Below are 20,000 nucleotides of genomic sequence, written 5' to 3'. Positions count from 1 at the left end.
AACAAAAACACTGTCAGGTCCCCCAAAGGCCTACATGCTAAAGTCTTGGTCAGCAGCCTGTGGTGCTGCTGAGGTGTAGTGGAACCTTTCGGAGGTAGAACCTTGAAGAACATAGGCCACTGGGGGCCTACCCTGAACACCAATCCAACCTTCCTCCTCTGTCTCCCTCCTTGTCACTGTGAGGTGAGCTGTTTCTTCTGCCCTGTGCTCCCTGCCATGAGGTACTGCCTCTCCACAGCCCCAGTGCCACAGAACCTGCTCCCCGTGGGCTGAAGCCTGTGAATCCATGAGCCAGCGTCACTCTGTCCTCCAATAAGTCGATTATCTCAGATGCTTGGTCACAGAGATGGAATGCTCACAGAGGGCCACAGCAGCTTTAGGACAAGAGATGGTGGCAGAAGCCAGAGAAGGCTGCCAGTGGAGAGATCATGCTCTGTGGAGAGGACTTCCAGGAGGCGGAGGAGGGAGGGAAAGGAGGGCCACCAGCTTGGCTCCTTGTCTGAGCTGGGTAATCACAGCCATGCAGACAATATTCATATAAAGAAGATGTGAGGGTCTGCCCAATAGCTCAGCGGATTGAAGCGCCTGCTTAGGCAGATGCAGGGACCGGGGTTTGATCCCCTGAATGCATGCAGGCTCCACCCGTGGGGCGCACTGATGATAGAGTGGAAGTGAAATTCTCCATCTGGCCTGGACGAGTTTGTGTTCTCTAAAACCGAAGAACGAATTTTAGGAACAAACGGAGGTTGAGAGTAGAATATTTATTGGGGGAAGGAAAGCTTCTGTCTGAGAGAGGGACAGGAGGGGAGCCCCGAGTGGGTGGTCCCCGGGAAGCTGTCTCTTCCAGGGATTTATATAGAGTAAAACCATGATGGTCTAAGGTGGAGAACATGGGAAATTGTTTAGGTGGGCAGGAGGTGGGACAAAACTATGGTCAACCAATGAGATTACAAGCACCATTGCTCAGGTAAAATTGATGACGTCCAGGACCAAATGGGGAAGCGAGTCACATAGCAAGCACGCATAAATATAGAGTAGGACTGTGTCCAATAGCTAGCCGGTAGTAGTTGGATTAATGATTCTTTTAGGGTTTCTCAGGGTGATGATCAGTTCCAGATGCTAATCTTTAGGGAGGTCAACAATTGTTTGAATTTTGGTCTTTAAGTTCGACATACAGAGGGGTCATCCATCTCTCTCACAGTTGTAAGTTATCTTATCTTTCGTGCTGTCTCTTTGAGGGCCTGGCTCTGTCTGACTGCCTATAATATTTCTATCTAACTTAACTGCTTGCAATACTGAGATGGTGAATGAGACTGAGTGTGGTGGCGTGCGCCTGTAATCCCAGCACTTGGGAGGCTGAAAACAGGAGGATCACTACAAGTCCGATCTGTGTAGTGAGACCCTGTAGACCCTGTACTAAGTATATTTAAAAAAGATGTGAGATAGGGCGACAGACCCAAAAGAGATGAGTTGAGGGTGAAGAGGGAAGGTTCCGGAACACTGTACCGGTAACCAAAGTGAGTAAGGGAGGCTGTCTTTATGACTAACTTCGATTGCGCATTGCTAACCTTGCCCTTATTGGCCTTACACTGCAGGGCAATTTAACCGTGCACCTAAACAGTAGGCAATGAGGACAGCTAAGAAGGACACACTAAGTGTGGGGAGGACAGTGTCTTAGAGAAATCCTCTTCTTCCATGTTCAATAAGGAACAGTGGCGTTGTTGTGGGCCCAGCCATGCGCTCCCCCTTGGACCAGGCTTGCCAGGCCTTCCTGGGCGGTGATACTACAGCCTCACACTGTGGATACCTGGCAGGTGTCATCCCCTGCTTTCACCCTTGCCTGGTCACTCACCCAGCCAGGGAAACTGTACACTTAGTATTTTCTGGAAACTCAATAGCTACAAGGGTTCTGGCCCTCTTGAAACCCTAGGGCTTCAGGCTTTTCTTGGAGCTAAACTGAATCTGGCACCACTGGGGTTGGGAGGTCAACACTTCCCAGATCTAGACCTGCAGCTCCTGGACCATCTCTCCTAGAGCCCAGTCCTCCGCTCACCTTAGTTACTTTCTTCCACTGCTGAGACAAAATACCTGATACCCAAAGCTAAAGGAGCAGAGGCTTATTTGGCTGATGGTTCCCGAAGTTCAGTTCCTATTTTGGGGCTCCAAAGCAGGGTGGTACGTGGCAGAGGGGCAATAGTAGATGGTGGGAAGAAAGTAGCAAACAACAAGGGGACCTTAACAGTGTCTTTCTTCCCCTTTAATCCAGGCTACTTAGTGATGGTCCAGCCTGAATACAAATTGCTGAATTATCTTGGCCCTGATCCAACATGGCTGAATCCCCAAAACAACAGTTTGTCTTCCCATTGACCACTTCCTCCTTCCCCACCCCTGTCCTGGATACCTCCTCACGCCACACACACACACACACACACACACACACACACACCCCTTCTTATGTGTCACTGAACCTGCCCCTCCAACTCTGCCCCTAGCAAAAGTCTGTAAAATCTCATCTCAGGTCAGAGGATCCCCCCTCTCCCTGCCTTTGGTCCTCTCCAATGTCCTCAGTAAAGATCTTTCCTTCCCTTTCTTTTACTTCTGCTTCTCTGCCACCGCAGACAAACCTAACACTCAGGGAAGGTAGCACTCACATCCCTAATCCTAGTACGCTTGAGCCTAGCGCTGCAGTATGAGTCAGTCCTGGTGTCACACAATCCGGCTCCAGCCACCTCTGAAAAAGCCGCACCCATGACCACATGAGCCTTAGAGGGGACATCTAAACATAAGCCATAATGCTATCCATCCTCAGATCCTGAGCACGTGCCTCTTTGTTCCCCAAGTGCCTGGCCCTTTGGGCTGTGGAATGAGACTCTCTGGGTTTCACTCTGCATTTAGCACGAACCTTGGGCAAAGAACTGCCCCCAATGTACCAGTCCTTACATTTCTTTCTTTTTTTTTTTTTCTTTTTCTTACATTTCTTAATGTGTAAAATAAAGATGGGAATGTTTGGCTTGTCATCAAGATTAAATAAATGATGCACAGAAATAATGCCCACCAAGGTATAGCTCTTCTTATTTTTTGTCGCAGCCCAAGTCAGGTCTCTCTCCTTTCTCTGCAAACATCTCTGTTAGTAAAAAGTACAACAGCCCAGGAAAGCACACAGCCAGCCTGAATTGAGAAGTTCCAGGAGGCTCCTCCTGGAGGAACTTCAAAGACAAGTCCGAATCCCATTTATTGAGCTGGGTCTTTTTTTTTTTTTTTTAATTTTTTTTTAAACATTTATTTTTTGTGTGTGTGTGTGTGTGTGTGTGTGTGTATGTGTGTGTATGGCCAGCTCAGCCCACCAGGGGGCGGGGCTGGCTGGCATGTGGTGCTGGGGGATCGAACCGTGGTCCCTGTGCTTTCCCAAGCTTGTTCCAAGTAGGTGCTTTAGACCACTGAGCCATCTCGCCAGCCCTTTTTTATTTTATTTTTTTTATTTTTTATTTTTTTTCAATGATTGAACTCAGGCCCTTGAGCTTGCCAGGGAAGTGCTTATTCCACCTAGCCATCTCCCTGGACCCTTTGAGCTGGGTCTTTTACACATACAGTTGGTGTGGGGATTAGTGGCTGGGTAGGGTGAGGTGAAGCGGGGTGTGAGTTTGGGGCAGTGAGAATGGCTGAATGTCCCAGCAACTGCTAATGTTGTACTGTGGGTGACCTAGCAGGCAGGATGGTATGCCCTGCACAGTGGGCCTTGTTCCCAGGTTCAGGAGGCCAGCCACGGCCAATTCCAGGAACTTGGCTAGTGGGGGCAAGGGAGGACAGGTTACAGACCTGTTAATCTCTTTGTTGTGTTTTCAGGGCTTCCTCTTGGACTAGTACTCATTGTCATTTCTGTGGTTCCTGCTATTGTGTTTCCTGTACCTTGAGAGCCAGCGCTACCTATTCCAGAATATTCTACCATCATCAGTAGCTGTCACATAGCTTGTATGGATTTCATGGAATGGAGTTTACCTTTCAGGTACCCTGTGAAAAGTACAAGACCAAAATCAGGCAGGGCTAGTCTTCTCTCCCTGAAAGGTGGAGCAGCCGGTTCTGAGCCTTGTGGAGAGAGGCTGTGGAGAATTAGAAGCATTTCCCTCCCTCAGGCTCTCACTTGAGCCTTGTGAGGCCTCAGACCCCACCCAGCAGCTGCAGCAGCGGCTCCTGGGGCAAGGAGTAATTAGAGGTCCTGGCCCACATTCCCCATCTGCCACTGCGTTGCTTTCTGGGCTGGGCAGGCTTTCTACCCAGTTTGCAGGGTAGCAAACAGAAGCCCCTCCTTGAGCCCCAGCTTTGCAGCTTCCCCGGAAACCTGGTTTCCTGAAAGTGCTCCCAGGCCACACCCTGATGGGCCGTACTCTGACTTGCTTCCTGGCTACCACGAGGCCCACAACTTATCAAATTATGAAATATCTGCGGCCGCAGAGTGCATATTGGTCCCGTGGCAGCTGAGGAGGCTGCGGGGAGGCCCTTGTCGCAGGTCTGGCAGGCGGATAGGACCTGCCGCCGCCTCTTGCTTGCCTGCTGCCTCCGCCTCCGCACTGAGTCAGGGACTGAGAAGTTAAGCTCACTCTCCTGAAGCAGTCAGTCCTGCCTCTTTCCAGAGAGGCATTCTCTGTCCTGCTCCTACCAGAAGGGAAGAATCCCACTGCCATGAACTCTGCCATCCCCAGCGGCGAGCTCCCCAGCTGCGTGGTGAGTGCTGGTGGGGGGAACAGGACAGGAAGGCAGCGGGGAGGCCTGGGGTGGTGTCCTCCTGCCCCAGAGCCTGACGAGCAGCTCGGCCTTTATTTATTGACTTGGTTCTGGGAATCGAACTCAGGACCTTGAGCTCAACCTTTTGATGAGGTCCAGATCCTCAGGCAGGAGTGGCAGCACCCTCCTTTCGCCAGCCTCCTCCTCTCCTTCGGGGCCATTCCTCTGGTCACTGTCATATCTGGCCCAGGATTTGCCCTCACTGTGACACCCACAAAGGCCAGAAGAGGAGAGGCTGGCTTCCTGGCAGGGCTGGTGGTGCGGGCCAGTCTCCTCACCTTTGCTCAGAGTGGGCTCTGCTCAACCCGGGGGTCGTTTTCCAGGTTCCTGAGCACCAGGTTTTCTCTTTTCTGAAATCCTGTCTGAATCCAAGGAAAGGAAGGATCGAAGGAAGCGGAGCGAGAGAGGAGAGACTTTGTCACATAGTCCAGAGGTCTGACGCACTCTGTGAGCTTGAATTTCTTCCTTATAAACAACTGCAGCAGGCACTTGTTCCTGTTTCACAGAAACTAACCCTGAGAAGCCAAGTCCTGGGAGCCTTCCCGGCAGCCTCTGCAGCTGCAAGCTCCTGGGCCCCGTCTCTCTCCAGCCTTCTTGGCCATTTAAAAGTAGCAGGGAGGTCTGAATGGAGAACTTCTGTGGTTACCATGCCCATTGTTGGGGCACAGAGCCTGTCTGGCCAGGCCACAGCTCTGGGGGCAGGGCCACCACTAAGCTGGGCTGGCTGTCAGAGTCCACCCGGGTGCCAGCTGCAGGTCCTGCCCACTGCCGCTCAGCCTCCTGCAGGGTGCCTGGCGTTCCCTACTGAGGAAGCTGAGGGGCACTGAGAGAAAACCACCTCTCTTGCCCTCACCTCAAAACTGCCTGCTACTTGCTGAGAGGCTAAAAGTCTAGGGAAAGAAGTCAGAGACTTCATTTCCCAAAGGCTGTGCTGTCCACATTTGGGGCATCCCTGAGGCAAGCCAGGGGTGGGAGGTAGGTCAGGCACCTATCTATCTCCTTTTTGAGGGTGGGGTTTGAAGAGGTAGAGGGCACAACATGAGCCAGGCACTGACATCACACTGGAGGAAACTATCTCAGCACCAGGTTTTCTCTTTTCTGAAATCCTGTCTGAATTCAAGGAAAGGAAGGATTGAAGGAAGCGGAGCGAGAGAGGAGAGACTTTGTCACATAGTCCAGAGGTCTGATGCACTCTGTGAGCTTGAATTTCTTCCTTATAAACAACTGCAACAGGCATTTGTTTCTGTCTCACAGAAACTAACCCTGGAGAAGCCAAGTCCTGGGAGCCTTCCCGGCAGCCTCTGCAGCTGCAAGCTCCTGGGCCCCGTCTCTCTTCAGCCTTCTTGGCCGTTTAAAAGTAGCAGGGAGGACTGAATGGAGAACTTCTGTGGTTGCCATGCCCACTGCTGCATATGGGAAATCTTTTATGGTATGTAGTCTCGTTATGCAGGTTGGACTCATAGTGATCCTCCTGTCTCAGCCTTCCCAGCGCTGGGATTATAGGCGTGTGCCATCATGCTCAGTTTTGGTGCCCAACACGGCATGCCTGGGGTTCTGGGGTGGGCATAACATGCAGCATTGGGAATCTAAGCTGGGTCCTTGCACTTGCCAGGCAGGTGCTTAGACCACTGAGCTGTCTCCCCAGCATCTCTGTCATCTTACAGTGATCAGGGTAGTGTGTCAGGAAATCCCCTCCTGGGATGGCCTTGGAAACCTTCTTTTGCCACTGGATGAGTCACACAGTGACTCCCAGGCAGGGGCTTTCCCCTATTCTGACGAGTCCCTGGACGGGCTGTCCTGCCCCGACCCCAAGCCCCATGCTCCTGTTCTTACAGTGGGTGTCTTCAGTATCCCCGATTCCCAGTGGACACACAGGACTCTGCATGCACTGTGTCCCAGCTGCTTTGTTCCTGTGCCTCCCATGTTGGCATGGATAACTTGAGATGTCCTGAGTGTCACCTTCGGTTCTATACTTTCTATCTGCCCTGGCCAATGGCTTCAGGGAAGTGACACAGTAATGCATTAATACTATCCCTTAGCTATTGGAAACTGATCAGACCCACAATGTCCCAAATGCGTGCATAGCAAAGGCTTAAGTAAATTAGTCCAGTGGTATGAGTTTAGGGCTCCAAGAGGATCAAAACCCTCTAACAGAATTTGAGATTCTCTGGGGGCTAAGATAAAGGTCTTCTCTGGGCAGCCTGTATTTATTTAGTTATCAAACCAAGAGAGGGGAATACTACAGAAAGGCAGGAGCCTCTCAAGGACTTCTCAAGTAAGACGTGATGTTAATTTCTCTCCGGGGAGGTCTCTACCCAGGAAGGAGAAGCCTGCAGCTAGTCTTTATCTACCTAGTTGAGGTTGAAGCCAGGAGTCCGTAGCTGTGACCCTGTCTGGTCTTTTGAGGCATCCCGGTTTCACGTACCATTGTAGACCTCAGTCGGGACTGGTGACTCAGAGAGGTTCAGTTACTGAGAGTCTGCTGCCCATCTAAGTGGCCTTAGCCAGACTCACAAGTAAAGATGAAAAGCCATTTGGTTAATGTTAAGTCCCGCTCAGGGCCACTTTGTAGTGGTCTCCATCAACATACAGACGTCACAGGGAAGAACTAGCTGTCCTTGGGGATGACAAGTATTCCTAGCACCAAATGGTAACTTTTTTTTTTTAATGAAATTTTTTTTTTTTTTTTTTTTGGTCTTTTTGAGACAGAGTCTTGCTATGCAGTTCAGGCTGGCCTTGAGCCTTACTTTGTAGTGCAGGCTGTTCTCAAACTCTCAACAGTTTTCTTGCCTCTGCCTCCCAAGTACTGGGATTCCGGGTGTGAGCTACCATGCCCGGCATAACTTATTTTTCATATGGGGCATGAGGCAGGATCAATTTTCCAGACAACATTACTGAAACAGATGCTGAAGTGGGGCATGTTGCCATCAGATGGCCATGTTGAGGGAAAGACAGAATCTGGGGGGCCTCAGAGGTCCCCGGCCAGCAGCAGCCTTGGACACTGGTCTACACTCTGCCCAGAAATGAGCAACTCAGAGCCAGCACTCTTCCTACTCCTGGTGCCAAGAGATCCTGGATGAAGGATGATTTCACAGGTGGGCCACACACGCAGCTGCTGGGGCCACAGGCCTAGGGTCACACTCATGCACACATGCGCATGTACAGACACATACACAGTCCCAATGTACCATGTCACATGTGCTCTGACTGTGAGTTCCCTATGGTCATCCCAGACAGACCCTAGACGTGAGACTGAGGCTGGGGGAGGTGCTGTCAAGTGTGCAGGGTCACCGAGCTGTGGTCACTGCCCTTTTCTCTGCATGAGCTTTTCAGAATTGCTGGCTCAGAATCCATCCATCCATCCGTCCATCATCCTTGGTCTCCTTTTCCCTCTCCTATTTCTGTGTCTTTCTCTGAGGCACCACACAAATTTCTCCATACATGCACAAAAACCATCACATGATGGTCAGAAGCCCAGCGCTGCCCCCTGAAGCTCCCTGTCTGTCTTGGACCCAGTTCTAGGCCCTTTAGGGAAAAGTAAATTTTCCTGTGCATTCTGCTCAGTTTTGTATGTATGTATGTATGTATGTATGTATGTATGTGTATGTATGTATGTATTTAGTACAGTGTCTAACTACACAGATAAGACTCTTAGTGATCCTCCTGCTTTCGGCCTCCCAAGCAGTGGGATTACAGGCATGCGCCACCATGCCCAGGCTCCAGTCACCGTCTCGGCATGCCTCAGGGCTGGGGCCGGCACTGCACTCCAAAGATTGAAGCCCGGTCCCTGTGTCTGTACAAATGGGTGCTTCAGTCCCCTGAGCTATCTGGCTAGCCCTTGCTCAGAAGTTGAAACAGCATAAGCTTGCGGTTTCACAAGAGTTCCAGTCAGTTAGAGCAAGGGATTTATTTCAAACATAATTAGAGGTCCTGTGGCCATTTACTCAGCATTCATTCACAGATGTCACCATCTCAGTGAGCACGAGGGTGGAGGTGGAGAAGATACAGGACTTCAGGATGGGGACGCAGCTGATGACAGTGTGTCATCTCTAGCCGTGGTGAACCTGCTTCTGTGCTGGGGAGCCACAGGGAGGGGAGGCCACTCCAGTCTGAGGGTCAGGTGAGGCTGGCCAGTGCAGGCTTCCAGAGAGGTGAGTGATTGCTAGGTAGAGGAGTGAAGCAAGTCTCCTACATCTGTGTAGGATTGATCGATTGATTGATTGATTTTTAGGTTTTGAGGGTTGACACTTAGAGCTTGCACACTAATCTACATCTCAATCCCTTTTTATTGATGACTTTAAAAAGAAATTTGAGGCAGGGTCTTTTCAGGTTGCTAACTTGGCCAAGCTGTACTGCAACTTGCAGTCCTCCTGGCTCAGCCTCCCAGTGCTGGGATCCCAGGTGTATGCCCCCCTGCCCAACTACAGCTATGTTTTAGGACCTAACGCAAGATTAAGAAACAAATGCTGCTCCCTAATGAGGACAAAATGACCACAGAGCTGAGCTGAGGCCAGCTCAGTGGTCTCCTGTTGGCAACCCTGGCCCTGATCCCTGGCTCTCAGTGGTTTGCTATCCTGGCATTTTCCATGCCAAGAGTGGAAGCCTCAGGCTCGTGGCAGGAAGGATTAGGAGTGGTTGATGCCCGTGGAGGGGGGAGGGGAGGGCTGGCTCCCTCCCCCTCCATGTAGGGCATGGTGTGCCTCTCCCTAACCCCCGCAGGGCTTCCTTTGAGAACCAGGTTCATGCTCTCACTAGGATGCTTGCTTAAGCAGGGGTGATTTGACCCCTGCATCATTTAGTGATGTCTGCAGACATTTTGGATTGTTGCAAACAGAAAGGAGGAAGGGGTGCTCCAGGATCTGGTGAACACACAGGGCGGGAGTGTGACTGAACAGCCGCGCAGAGCACAGGCCCTGCCTGGCCCCTGCTACGTATACAGAGCACAGCCAAAAACCATCCAGCCCATCACACAAGGTGCAGGCGAAGGCACCATGTTACAGGAAACAGCAGACCCCTGTCTGCGGGGAATGTGACCCAAGAGTCCTGGGGGATGCCTGGACTGTGCAATGGAAGCCTGGAAAAGTGAAGCCTTGGGTGGGGGAGGGCTGCTGTGTGACATTCTGCAGGGACAGCACTGTCCTGGAGGTGGGTTGTGACCCCTCGTCATCATCGCTTCTATTACGATGGTGGTGGAACTCAGGACCTTCACACTAAGCTACCTTCCTAGCCCTTTTGGTGTTTTTCTATTCTGAGGTAGCCATTCACTCAGGCACTGAGCTAAGTCCTCCTACCTCAGCCTCCCAGAGCACCACCATGCCCAGCTTGTCACCCCATTCTTGCTCTTGTGGCTTTCTTGCCTCTTTCCACACCTCAGAAAGTGCCAACCCTCACCCCATCTCTTCTCCCACTCCTCTAATTCATTAGAGTAGAGGCAGAGTAGTCACACTTTAAGACTAACATATTGTCATTTATTTTAAAAATGGAGAGGAAGGGCCGGCCACATAGATCAGCAGACTAGAGTGCCTGCTTAGGCAGACACAGGGACCAGGGTTTGATCCTGGAGTGCCATGTTGGTTCTGCCCCTGGGGCGTGCTGAGGTGGCAACTGAGACTGGGCATGGTGGCACGCGCCTGTAATCCCAGCACTTGGGAGGCACTTGGGAGGATCACTATGAGTTCGATCTGTGTAGTGAGACCCTGTAGACCCTGTACTAAACACATTAAAAATAAATAAAATAAAATAAAATAAAATTGGAGAGGAGAATCTACTTTAAGGCCAAACAACAAAACTTTGTGTGTAGTGGAAGAGAGGGAAGCCAGGGCTTATGTGCGCTATGTAAACACTCCGCGAGGCTGCATCCTCAGCCCGTCAGAGGACATGTTTGAATGTGCTGATCTCTATTGCACTGAAGTCCACAAATAGTCTCAGATATTGTTTCTGGAGGAAGGTGCTTATGGAGTGTGGGTACTACCCATCTACCCCAGAGTGTCCCCGAGTGTCCCTGGGCAGAAGCTGTTCTTCACACTGGAGGTAGGTGTGGAATGCACGGCTTCGCCATCCTACCTGGCACCAGCTTCGCCTGGGCTATGTCGCTGTGCATGGCCTGCCCCCTTGCAGCGCAGCCGCCGAGCAAGAGGACAGTGGTGGCAGGTGAGGCAAGGATATGCTGTGAGGCTGGCATTTGTCATCTCTAGTTTTCAAGACTGATTATTTTCCAGATAGGTCTTATTTTCAGAGAAGCATGCTATATAAGTAAGAAAACTGAAAGCTGGGCATGGTAGTGCATGCCGATAGTCCCAGCACCAGGGAGGCTGAGGCAGGAGGACTGCTGTGAATTCAAAGGTAGCCTGGGATGCCAAGTGAGTTCAAGAGCAGTCTGAACTACAGAGTGAGACCCTATCTCAAAAACAGACAAAACCTCCCAAGCCCCCAAAATCCAAACTCTCAGATTTAGAAACATCATTAATTTGCCCAGTTAGCAAGCTGTACAGCCAAAAGTTGGGAGGAGCGTCTATGATTCACTGCAAATTTTGGCTGGAAAACATTCACAGTAAACTAGTTGGAATGTAAGTTGGCTGTTAACTAGACTATGACACACATGTTGTTTGTTTTCTTTGTAAGACAAAAAAATACTAACGTATGAGTTAATTTTCCTAAAGGAAAACCTCAGTATTCAGGTTGAATTGCAGGGCTGACACTTTGTTTTTTTTTTGTTTTTTTTTTAAATATCTTTATTTATTTGTGTGTGTGTGTGTGTGTGTGTGTGTGTGTGGCCAGCTCAGCCCACCAGGGGGCGGGGCTGGCTGGCATGTGGGGCTGGGGGATTGAACCGCGGTCCCTGTGCTTTGCTAAGCTTGTTCTAAGTAGGTGCTTTAGACCACTGAGCCATCTCACCAGCCCCGGGGCTGCCACTTTGGAAATAAGTGGAGTTTGAGCTGCACTTTGAACACTTGTCTCTACTTTTTTTTGATGCTTATTAATAGTTTAATGTATGAAGGAAACATACAGATTTCTGTATATGAAGGTACGTATCTCACATTAAGTCTACATAAAGTACAGCCTTTATACTGACATATTGAAATTTACTTTCTGCTTAGCCTTTTCTGTTATGTAAACAATTGTACATTTATTTGTCATTCTAAAACTTGTCTCTGAACGATTCACCACTGCTCTAGAATATTCTATGAGTGTGGTGTATATTTCCTTCCTGCCTTCATCTACAGTGAGCGCAAGGACAGCGCTGGAAGCTGAGATGACAAATAAAGTTAGGCACAATCAAAGCATTCTGAAACTAGCTAGGAGAAGAAATGGAGAAGGGAACTATCCATTGTAGAAACTTTATTGTCAGAGGACCTTGGCTGGAATAAACACAATTTCCTGGAAGCTTGAGGGAAACCTGCCTGTCTCCCAGCCTTGAGGCTGGCCTTTTATACTTCCTGCAAAGCTGCCTCTCTGCTGCGATCTGAGTAAGGCCCTTGCATGGTCTGTACTTGACACAGAGGCCCAGCTGCAGATGCAAACCTCAGGAAGTCACTTGGGTCTGGACAGTAAACTCTGGCTGGCTCCTGGTTTCGCAACACTACCTGCTCTTGTCTCTGGAAGGCTCTAGTCTCTGGAAGGCTGACCTGTGGGCTTTCTCTTGTTCTCAGCAGAGGGATGAAGGAGTGCTCAACCCTGATGCTGACAGCCACAGCAGGAAGAAGGACCAGCAGCCTGAGACTCCCAGCAGCAGCAGCAGCAGCAGCAGCAACAGCAGCAGCCACCTGGCCTATGGCATCTTGGATGTCCCTCCGTGGTATCTCTGCATCTTTTTTGGGATCCAGGTAAGGTCACCCAGCAGGCACTCAGGCCAAGGAGGCTCTGCCTTCAGAGCTCTACCAATGCACAGCCTGACCAAGCTAGTCATTACCAACCTCAGGTGCTGGTGCAGCTTCCTTGCTGTTGACCTCTGGGGGGACTCAGGACCCTTCAGTTTCTGCCTCTCTAGGGGATGGGGATGGGCATGTGGGAAAGGATTCTTCCCCATGCTGGTCTGACTCAGTGCTTGTTCTCTTGAATGGGCTGGAGAAAGGTCGTCTTCACTTGGGCAAGGCCCTTGGGAGGCCAGAGAGGTAGTAGGTCAAGCACCTTCACTGAAGCAGCCCCTGCCAGCTGTAACTTCTGATTACAGCTGATTCAGCTTTCACCAAATGCCCTGGATCTAAGTTATCAGACAGCAGGCTGGATTGGAGGAAAGGAGAGAAGCAGGCAGACTCACAAGCCTTTCTTCTCAGAAAGTTTGGTTCAGGCCTGGTCAACCCTTCTGCTCTGAGCTAGAGGATGTGAGATAGTGGCCCATTCCTGATTGGCCTGGACTGGTTGGCCCTCCTATCTGTCTGTTTGTCTGTCTGTCTATCTATCTATCTATCTATCCATCCATCTATCTGCCTATCTATCATCTTCCTATCTACCTATCTATCTGCCTATCTATCTATCTATCATCTATCTATCTATCTATCTATCTATCTATCTATCTATCATCTGCCTATCTATCCATCTATCTGTCTGCCTGTCTATCTATCTGTCTGTCTGTCTATCTCTATCATCTGCTTATCTATCCATCTATCTATCTGTCTATCTATCTATCTATCTATCTATCTATCTATCTATCTATCTATCATCTGCCTATCTATCCATCTATCTATCTATCTGTCTGTCTATCTATCTCTATCATCTGCTTATCTATCTATCTATCTATCTATCTATCTATCTATCTATCTATCTATCTATCATCTCTGTCATCTGTCTATCCATCTATCTGCCTGCCTGTCTGTCTGTCTGTCTCTGTCTATCTATCTATCTATCTATCTATCTATCTATCTATCTATTCACCTATCATTATCCTATCCACCTATCATCTACCTGTCACCTGTATCTAGTTCATTCTCTGTACAGGTGATGCTGCCTGCTGTGACTTTCTACCCTGCTCTGAACTCTGTTCCATCCAGGGCAGTGCCAGTGGCCCTTGGAACACTAACAGCCCCAAGTTAGTGTTCAGGTCTCCCTCCTGCCACACGCCCTGTGTCATCCCGAGTGTCTTGCCCTGCTCCTGCTCTGAAGGCCCCATTTTCTGCTATGCCCCCTGTGCTTGCCTTGGTTTCTCCTCTAAGCCAGTCATTCTGGTGTCAGGGCCCAGCCTGCATTCCAGAGGCTCCAGCTGGGCCCTGCTTCTTACTTCTGGTTCTCCCTGATCTGGATGTCTGGTCTGGACAGCTTGTCTTCACCTGCCATTCCCGCAAGCCCTTACCAGACCAGACTCAGAGCTCTTACCCCTGACCCTGGGCAGGGTCCCCACCAAGGACTGGGCTGCCTGGGCTGCACTCCTGCTTAGGGGAGTGAGGGATGGCGGCAGCAGCCCATGCCCATCTCCTGCCCACTCTGCCCACAGCACTTCCTCACAGCCCTGGGGGGACTTGTGGCGGTGCCGCTCATCCTGGCCAAGGACCTGTGCCTGCAGCATGACCCCCTGACCCAGAGCTACCTCATCGGCACCATCTTCTTCGTCTCTGGAATCTGTACTCTCCTGCAGGTGTTTTTAGGGGTCAGGTAGGTAAAAACACTCTCTCTGGACTGTGGCCCTTTTCTGCCTGGTTGTCCATGTACCAGGTCTGCTTGGTCTGTCGCTGGGGAGATGGTGAGGCAGCTGGTGTGGAGCAGCCACAGAGCTTGAGCCCGGGGTAAGCGTCCCTCTCCAGCACCTACAACCAATGTTAGGTACTGACCAACAGGACACCAATTAAGATGGGCTTGGGGGAAAAGGTTTACTTTATTAACTTAAAAGCCCACACCAAGAGAAAGCGGGGTGCACCTGTGCCACAGGAACATGGCGACTGGGGACGCCCATGCCACAGCCTTTCTCCCAGTCTCTGCTCAGGCTTCCCCTGAGTATTTGTGAGGCCCTAATGCAGACTCAGCTATTCCACATGCAAATATTAGAAAGCTATAACCCAAGCTGGAAAACTGAAACAAAACATGTCCTGATCATCCTACCTCAAAGTATGGGTTTGCGCTGAGATCTCTCTGGCCCCTCGGAGCTCTGCTTTAGGACCTGGCTGCAGGGTGAGATCAGCCGCCAGCTTGTGATTTGATCCAAATCACAAGTGTCTCTTGCACATGAACGTGGACACCCCAGTCTGTAGTCACATCACACTTCCTCAAACATCGGCTGGCCATCCTTCCAGCCTGCAGGTGTGTAACTGCTCCACTCTCTGCAGGAGAGACCTGGACAAGAGGTCCAAGTAATAGCTGGGTGTGGAGGTGCACGCCTGTAATCCCAGCACTCAGGAGGCTGAGGCAAATGGGATTGTTGCAAGTTCGAGACCAGCCTGGGCTACAAAATGAGCTCAAGGCCAGCCTGAACTGTCTAGCAAGATCCTCTCTCAGAAAGAAAGAAAAGAAAAAAGAAAAGAAAAGAAAAGATCCTCTCTCAGAAAGAAAGAAAAGAGGCCCAAGCAGCTCAGGAGTATCTGAGCAGAGAATTTGGGGGACTCCATGGGGAGGGTGTGTGGCCCATTACCTTGCAGACTACCCTCATGTAGAGTCAGAGTGGACAGTCTAAAGCCAAGTGTGCGTGCTCTTCTTCTGATAGAGGGCAGGACTCGACCAGTGCTAGGATTCTCACGATAGGCTTCCAGCACTTGTGCATCACTCAGGGTCCTCCAGGCTAGCCACGCCAGTAGGATGCATGCAGCTACGTGCAGGACGAGACGTCTTATACAAATTGGCGCATGAAGTAAGGGAGCCTCGAGCTCCATGGTCGGCCCACTGCCTGCTGGAGAAGCAAGGAAGAGTGTGGTGTGGTTTGGGCTGTGTCCAAAGGCTTTCATTACATAGTGTGAGCGGTGGAGGGTGAGAGGTCCATGCTGCAAGTCCCAGGCTGAGTCTAGAATCTGGAGACCCAGGAGCATCAAGATCTGAGGGCAGGAGAGGATGGTGCGCTGGCCAAGGGGAGCGGGAGAACTGCATTTCCATGGACATTTTGTTCTATTCGGATCCTCAACAGGTAGGCTGAATCCGACCCACACCAGTGCAGATCTCCTCTACTCAGCCAACTCTCTTCTGGAAACACTGTCACAGATACATCCATGACTGGTTTACCGGCTGTCTGGGTACCTCTTGACCCGGCCAAGTTGTCACAAAATTAATGCAGTTAGACAGGAGTGCTGAGCAGCCAAGTACTTATCGCCCATAAGGGACAGGGTGCTGATCTAGGTAGGTACACATTTGAAAATTCCAGGGAAGAGCTCTGGTTGGCCCAGCTGGGGTCTCGTGCCCCCCTCTGGACCCGCTAGAGTCATAAGGCCGACACTCATGTTCCCATTGAAGTGAAGAGGAATTCTTCTCTAGGATTTCTTCTCTAGGTGTAGATGCTCACTGAGTTAGTAATGTGGTTTGGGACATGTGAAATAAAGTCACAGGTGTAGAAAGGGTGATTAAAGTATAGCGCGAATGTTTCAATTTTAAAAATTATTACAGTAGGGGCCAGCCAAATAGCTCAGCGGATTAAAGCACATGTAAGCAGACGCAGGGGCCAGGGTTTCCATTCCTGGGCCTGCCGTGCCGGCCCCGCCCACGGAGCACACTGAGACATTGATTGAGACTGGGCATGGTGGCATGCTCCTATAATCCGAGCACTTGGGAGGCTGTAAACAGGTGGATCACTATGAGTCCTATCTAGTAGTAAGACCCTGAACACCCTGTAGACCCTTCCCTTAAAAAAAAAAATTACAGTAAAGGACATATTGCCCTTAACCCCCTCAGAATACTCCCCCTTGCTCAGAACACACTAATCCATTGCTCTGACCACTTTCTGAAGGAGTTCTGGGAGTCCTGTTTTGTGATTGTCTTTACAAGGCATGATAAAAAATACAGTGAATGCCACTGTGCTATCAAATACAAAGGAGGATTTGTATAACATCAGAGTGTGCTCTCATGAACCGTTTTCATCTGAGCCGGCACCACCCACATGACCCGGAAGGGGCTGGGGAGACAGCTTGGTGGTCTAAGCGCTGCCTGGCCAGTGCAAGGTCTTGTTTGCGGGATCCCTGGTATTGCATGCTGTGCTGACCCCAGATACCGGGCTTGGTGGCACATGCCTGTAATCCCAGTGCTGGGGAGGCTGAGACAGGAGGATCACTATGAGTCCAAACTGCATAGTGAGAGAGTGTATCGAAAGAATAAATATAACAATTTTAAAAGAATTTAACATGATCAGGAAGGGTAAATGTTTTGAATCAATTCAAGACATCAAGGCAGCCATGACAATTCAATTAAAGACACCCACAGGCGAGGACATCTAGACCGCTTCAGAAAGTGGCGAGAACGATGCAATGAGCGTACTCAAAGCAAGGGGGGAGTACTTCAGGGAGGCTTAAAGGTAATATATCTTTTACTATTATACTTTAAACATTTTAAACATTCATCATATTTTACAACCATCCCTCCTCGCTGGCCCTGCTCTCTGACAGTATCACTGAGGTCATCAGTTCTGTAATCAGTAGAATCATCTGCGGAGGTTTCACACCATCATGCGCTGCTTGCAAGATCGGCTGCTAAATTCAGCCCAAGTAGAAGACCATCCTCTGATTCAAGAGATGGCCTGGGAAGGACTGTGAAGGCTAGAAAGTGTGCTCAGAGCCCCTGCCCTCAGTGCCACAAACTTCTCTTCACATTTCTTGCTGCAACTCTGCCCCACTCAGTTCTCCAGGATCTTACCCAGGAATCTTTGCGCTACTGCCTTCTTGGTAAATTCCCCTCCATGGGTCGTATTCCATTCCCTCATGCTGAGCATGTTTGTCCACCAATTTCCTTTCTTAAACTCCCTTTAGTTGTCCAAGGACAGATCCAGGTTTGGGAGCCGTAAGCTTGTTAAGGTTTTGGAGTCTCTTTAAGAAAGAGAGCAGAAAAGTATATTGCATTGTCATGATTGCCTTGATGTCCTGAATCCATTCGAAACGTTTGCCCTTCCTGGTCATGTTGGTGATGCCCCATCAGGTGAAAATGGTTCATGAGAACACACTGTGATGTTGTGTATAAGCCCGCCTTCGAATTCGATAGCACAGTGGCTTTCGCTGAATTTTTTATCATACCTTGTTAAAGACTCACAAGAGAGGACTCCAGAACCATTTTAAAAAGGAGACATTTATTTATACAAAAAAAGATAGTCATTTCATATCACAAATTGCAAAAACCCAATGAAGATCACAAATTCTAAACAATAGCATGATACGTTTTTCTTATGTAGCTCTCTGACATAAATTATCTATCCTACCCTTGTGTTTATGATTTTATACTCTTTAATCATCATTATTTTGGAGTGAGAAGGAAACTTAATTCAGCCATCCTCCTAGGGTGAGTTAGTCCAATTTATTATTGCTAGTTGGGATGTGTTATGACTTCATACATAGACTCGGACCCCACAAATACAGGAGTTCTGGCAAATTCCGTTGTGCACAATTCTTATCAAAAGCTTTTAAAATGCGTGGTGCATTTGTAAGTATGCATGCACTAGAGTAAGTAGAGCTTCTGTGTGTGTGTGTGTGTGTGTGTGTGTGTGTGTGTGTGTGTGTGTGTTGGTGGGGGTACTGGGGATTGAATCCAGAACTTTGTACTGCTGGGCCCTTACCAACTTAGAGTTCCTTCCCTTTTTAGTTTTATTTTGAGACAGAGTTTCAGTAAGTTGCTAGGTTACAATTTGCAATCTTCTTGTCTCAGTCTCCCAAGCAATTGGGAGTTTAGGCTTGTGTCACCACACTTGGCAAAAATACATTCCTGATAGGACACTTCCATTTTGCCTAGACATCAGTGAGAACCAGATCTTTACTGATTGTGCATGTCACCTTTTCCACAGATAGCTTCTGGCTCCGTACATTCTTAATCTTCTTTTTCAATCACCGCCCATACACACTGAGTGCCAGGTGTTGGGCAACACATGACCTCACAGTGCCACCTGTGGTCCTGCACCTATGTGTTACAACATCAGATGAGTTGGCACAGCAGTAGCAGGAGTGTTTCTGGAAGCCAAAATTACGCAACAATGGCCGGCAATAACTTAACCATACAAGGCCTTCCAGGGGTCTCAAGCCATGTTAATAAGTCCCAATGCATTCTAATGAAATGTATCCTGATGCTTCTCTTTTGCCAAATCCTAAAAGTGTTTATGGCGCTTTAAATTCCATCTGATGCAAAGTTTAGAGGTAGGGTAGAGCATTGGCAGTGGAAAAAGGCAGCCTCAGCCAATGCTGGCTGAAACCTTTTGTTATGATAAGCTATATAAAGGCACATTGCTGCCGGATGTGATGGTGCTTGGCTGCAATCCCAGCGCTTGGATAGCTGAGGCAGGATCATCACTGTGAACATGAGGCCATCTTATTATTTACTTATCTATTTTTTTGTGCCTGGCTCAGCCCATCCTGGAGTGGGGCTGGAGTGGCATGTAATGCCGGGGAATAGAACCATGGTCCCTGCACTTTGCCTAAGCTTGCCTAAGCAGGCGCTTTAGAAAGCTGAGCTATCTCGCTAGCCCCAAAGCTATCTTAGACTACATGGCAAGTTCAAGACCGGCCTGAGCCAGAGTGAGTACTGCTTAAAAAAACAGAACCTATACTGATTAACCAAACCAAATCAAAGGCACATTGCCGGTTCTTATCTACAATTTAGGAGGAATAATGAATAGAGGAACCCCGCCATCAATCTGCTTTTGATGACACTTGTGCCAGGCCTGTGCTCAGCCCTGGGCTTGCCAAGGAAAACAGAAAACAGTTCCTAAAAATGCTTCTCCCTGTGCCTGTGGAGAGAAAGTGGCTTACAGGATAAATTCATGTTAGGTTCACCTCAATTAGCAGAATCAAAGCTTGACAGTGTAGACCGACAGGTTGGCCCATTGTTCCCAGGACACATGAAGTACAGGCAGCCTCAAGGAGAAATTCATCACTAGCATGATCTTCTATGCTTTTGGATCCAAGCGCTTTTCAAAGTTCTTCCTTTCAACTCATGCCCAGAAGATGTAAAGATCCTTGAATTCTTCCCTCCTTTGGAGGGAAAGATCCTGGTGTCTCCATCTTTGGCAGGTTTCTTCCAAAGAAACCTCCTCTTCCTCTTCTTCTTCTTCTTCTTCTTCTTCTTCTTCTTCTTCTTCTTCTTCTTCTTCTTCTTCTTCTTCTTCTTCTTCTTCTTCTTCTTCT

General features: G+C 49.3%; 1 protein-coding gene across 3 annotated transcripts in view; it reads left to right on the top strand.

Annotated features, from left to right (window-relative positions):
- The first annotated feature begins 4,422 nt into the window (after nucleotides 1-4,422).
- Nucleotides 4,423-20,000, top strand: part of LOC101591629 (solute carrier family 23 member 1) — a 52,807-nt gene continuing 37,229 nt past the window's right edge. The window contains exons 1-3 of one of the 3 annotated variants that reach the window (XM_023713852.1): nucleotides 4,423-4,719; nucleotides 12,429-12,602; nucleotides 14,207-14,364. In XM_023713852.1, the coding sequence (XP_023569620.1) occupies nucleotides 4,678-4,719; nucleotides 12,429-12,602; nucleotides 14,207-14,364 (374 nt within the window). In that variant the 5' untranslated portion in view covers nucleotides 4,423-4,677. The remainder of the gene's footprint in view (nucleotides 4,720-12,428; nucleotides 12,603-14,206; nucleotides 14,365-20,000) is intronic. The other 2 variants (XM_023713851.1, XM_023713850.1) reach the window with 2 other exon arrangements.

Source organism: Octodon degus, unplaced genomic scaffold (assembly GCF_000260255.1).
Source record: "Octodon degus isolate 3935 unplaced genomic scaffold, OctDeg1.0 scaffold00032, whole genome shotgun sequence".
Lineage (NCBI taxonomy): Eukaryota > Metazoa > Chordata > Mammalia > Rodentia > Octodontidae > Octodon > Octodon degus.
This window is presented reverse-complemented; position numbering and strand designations above follow the sequence as displayed.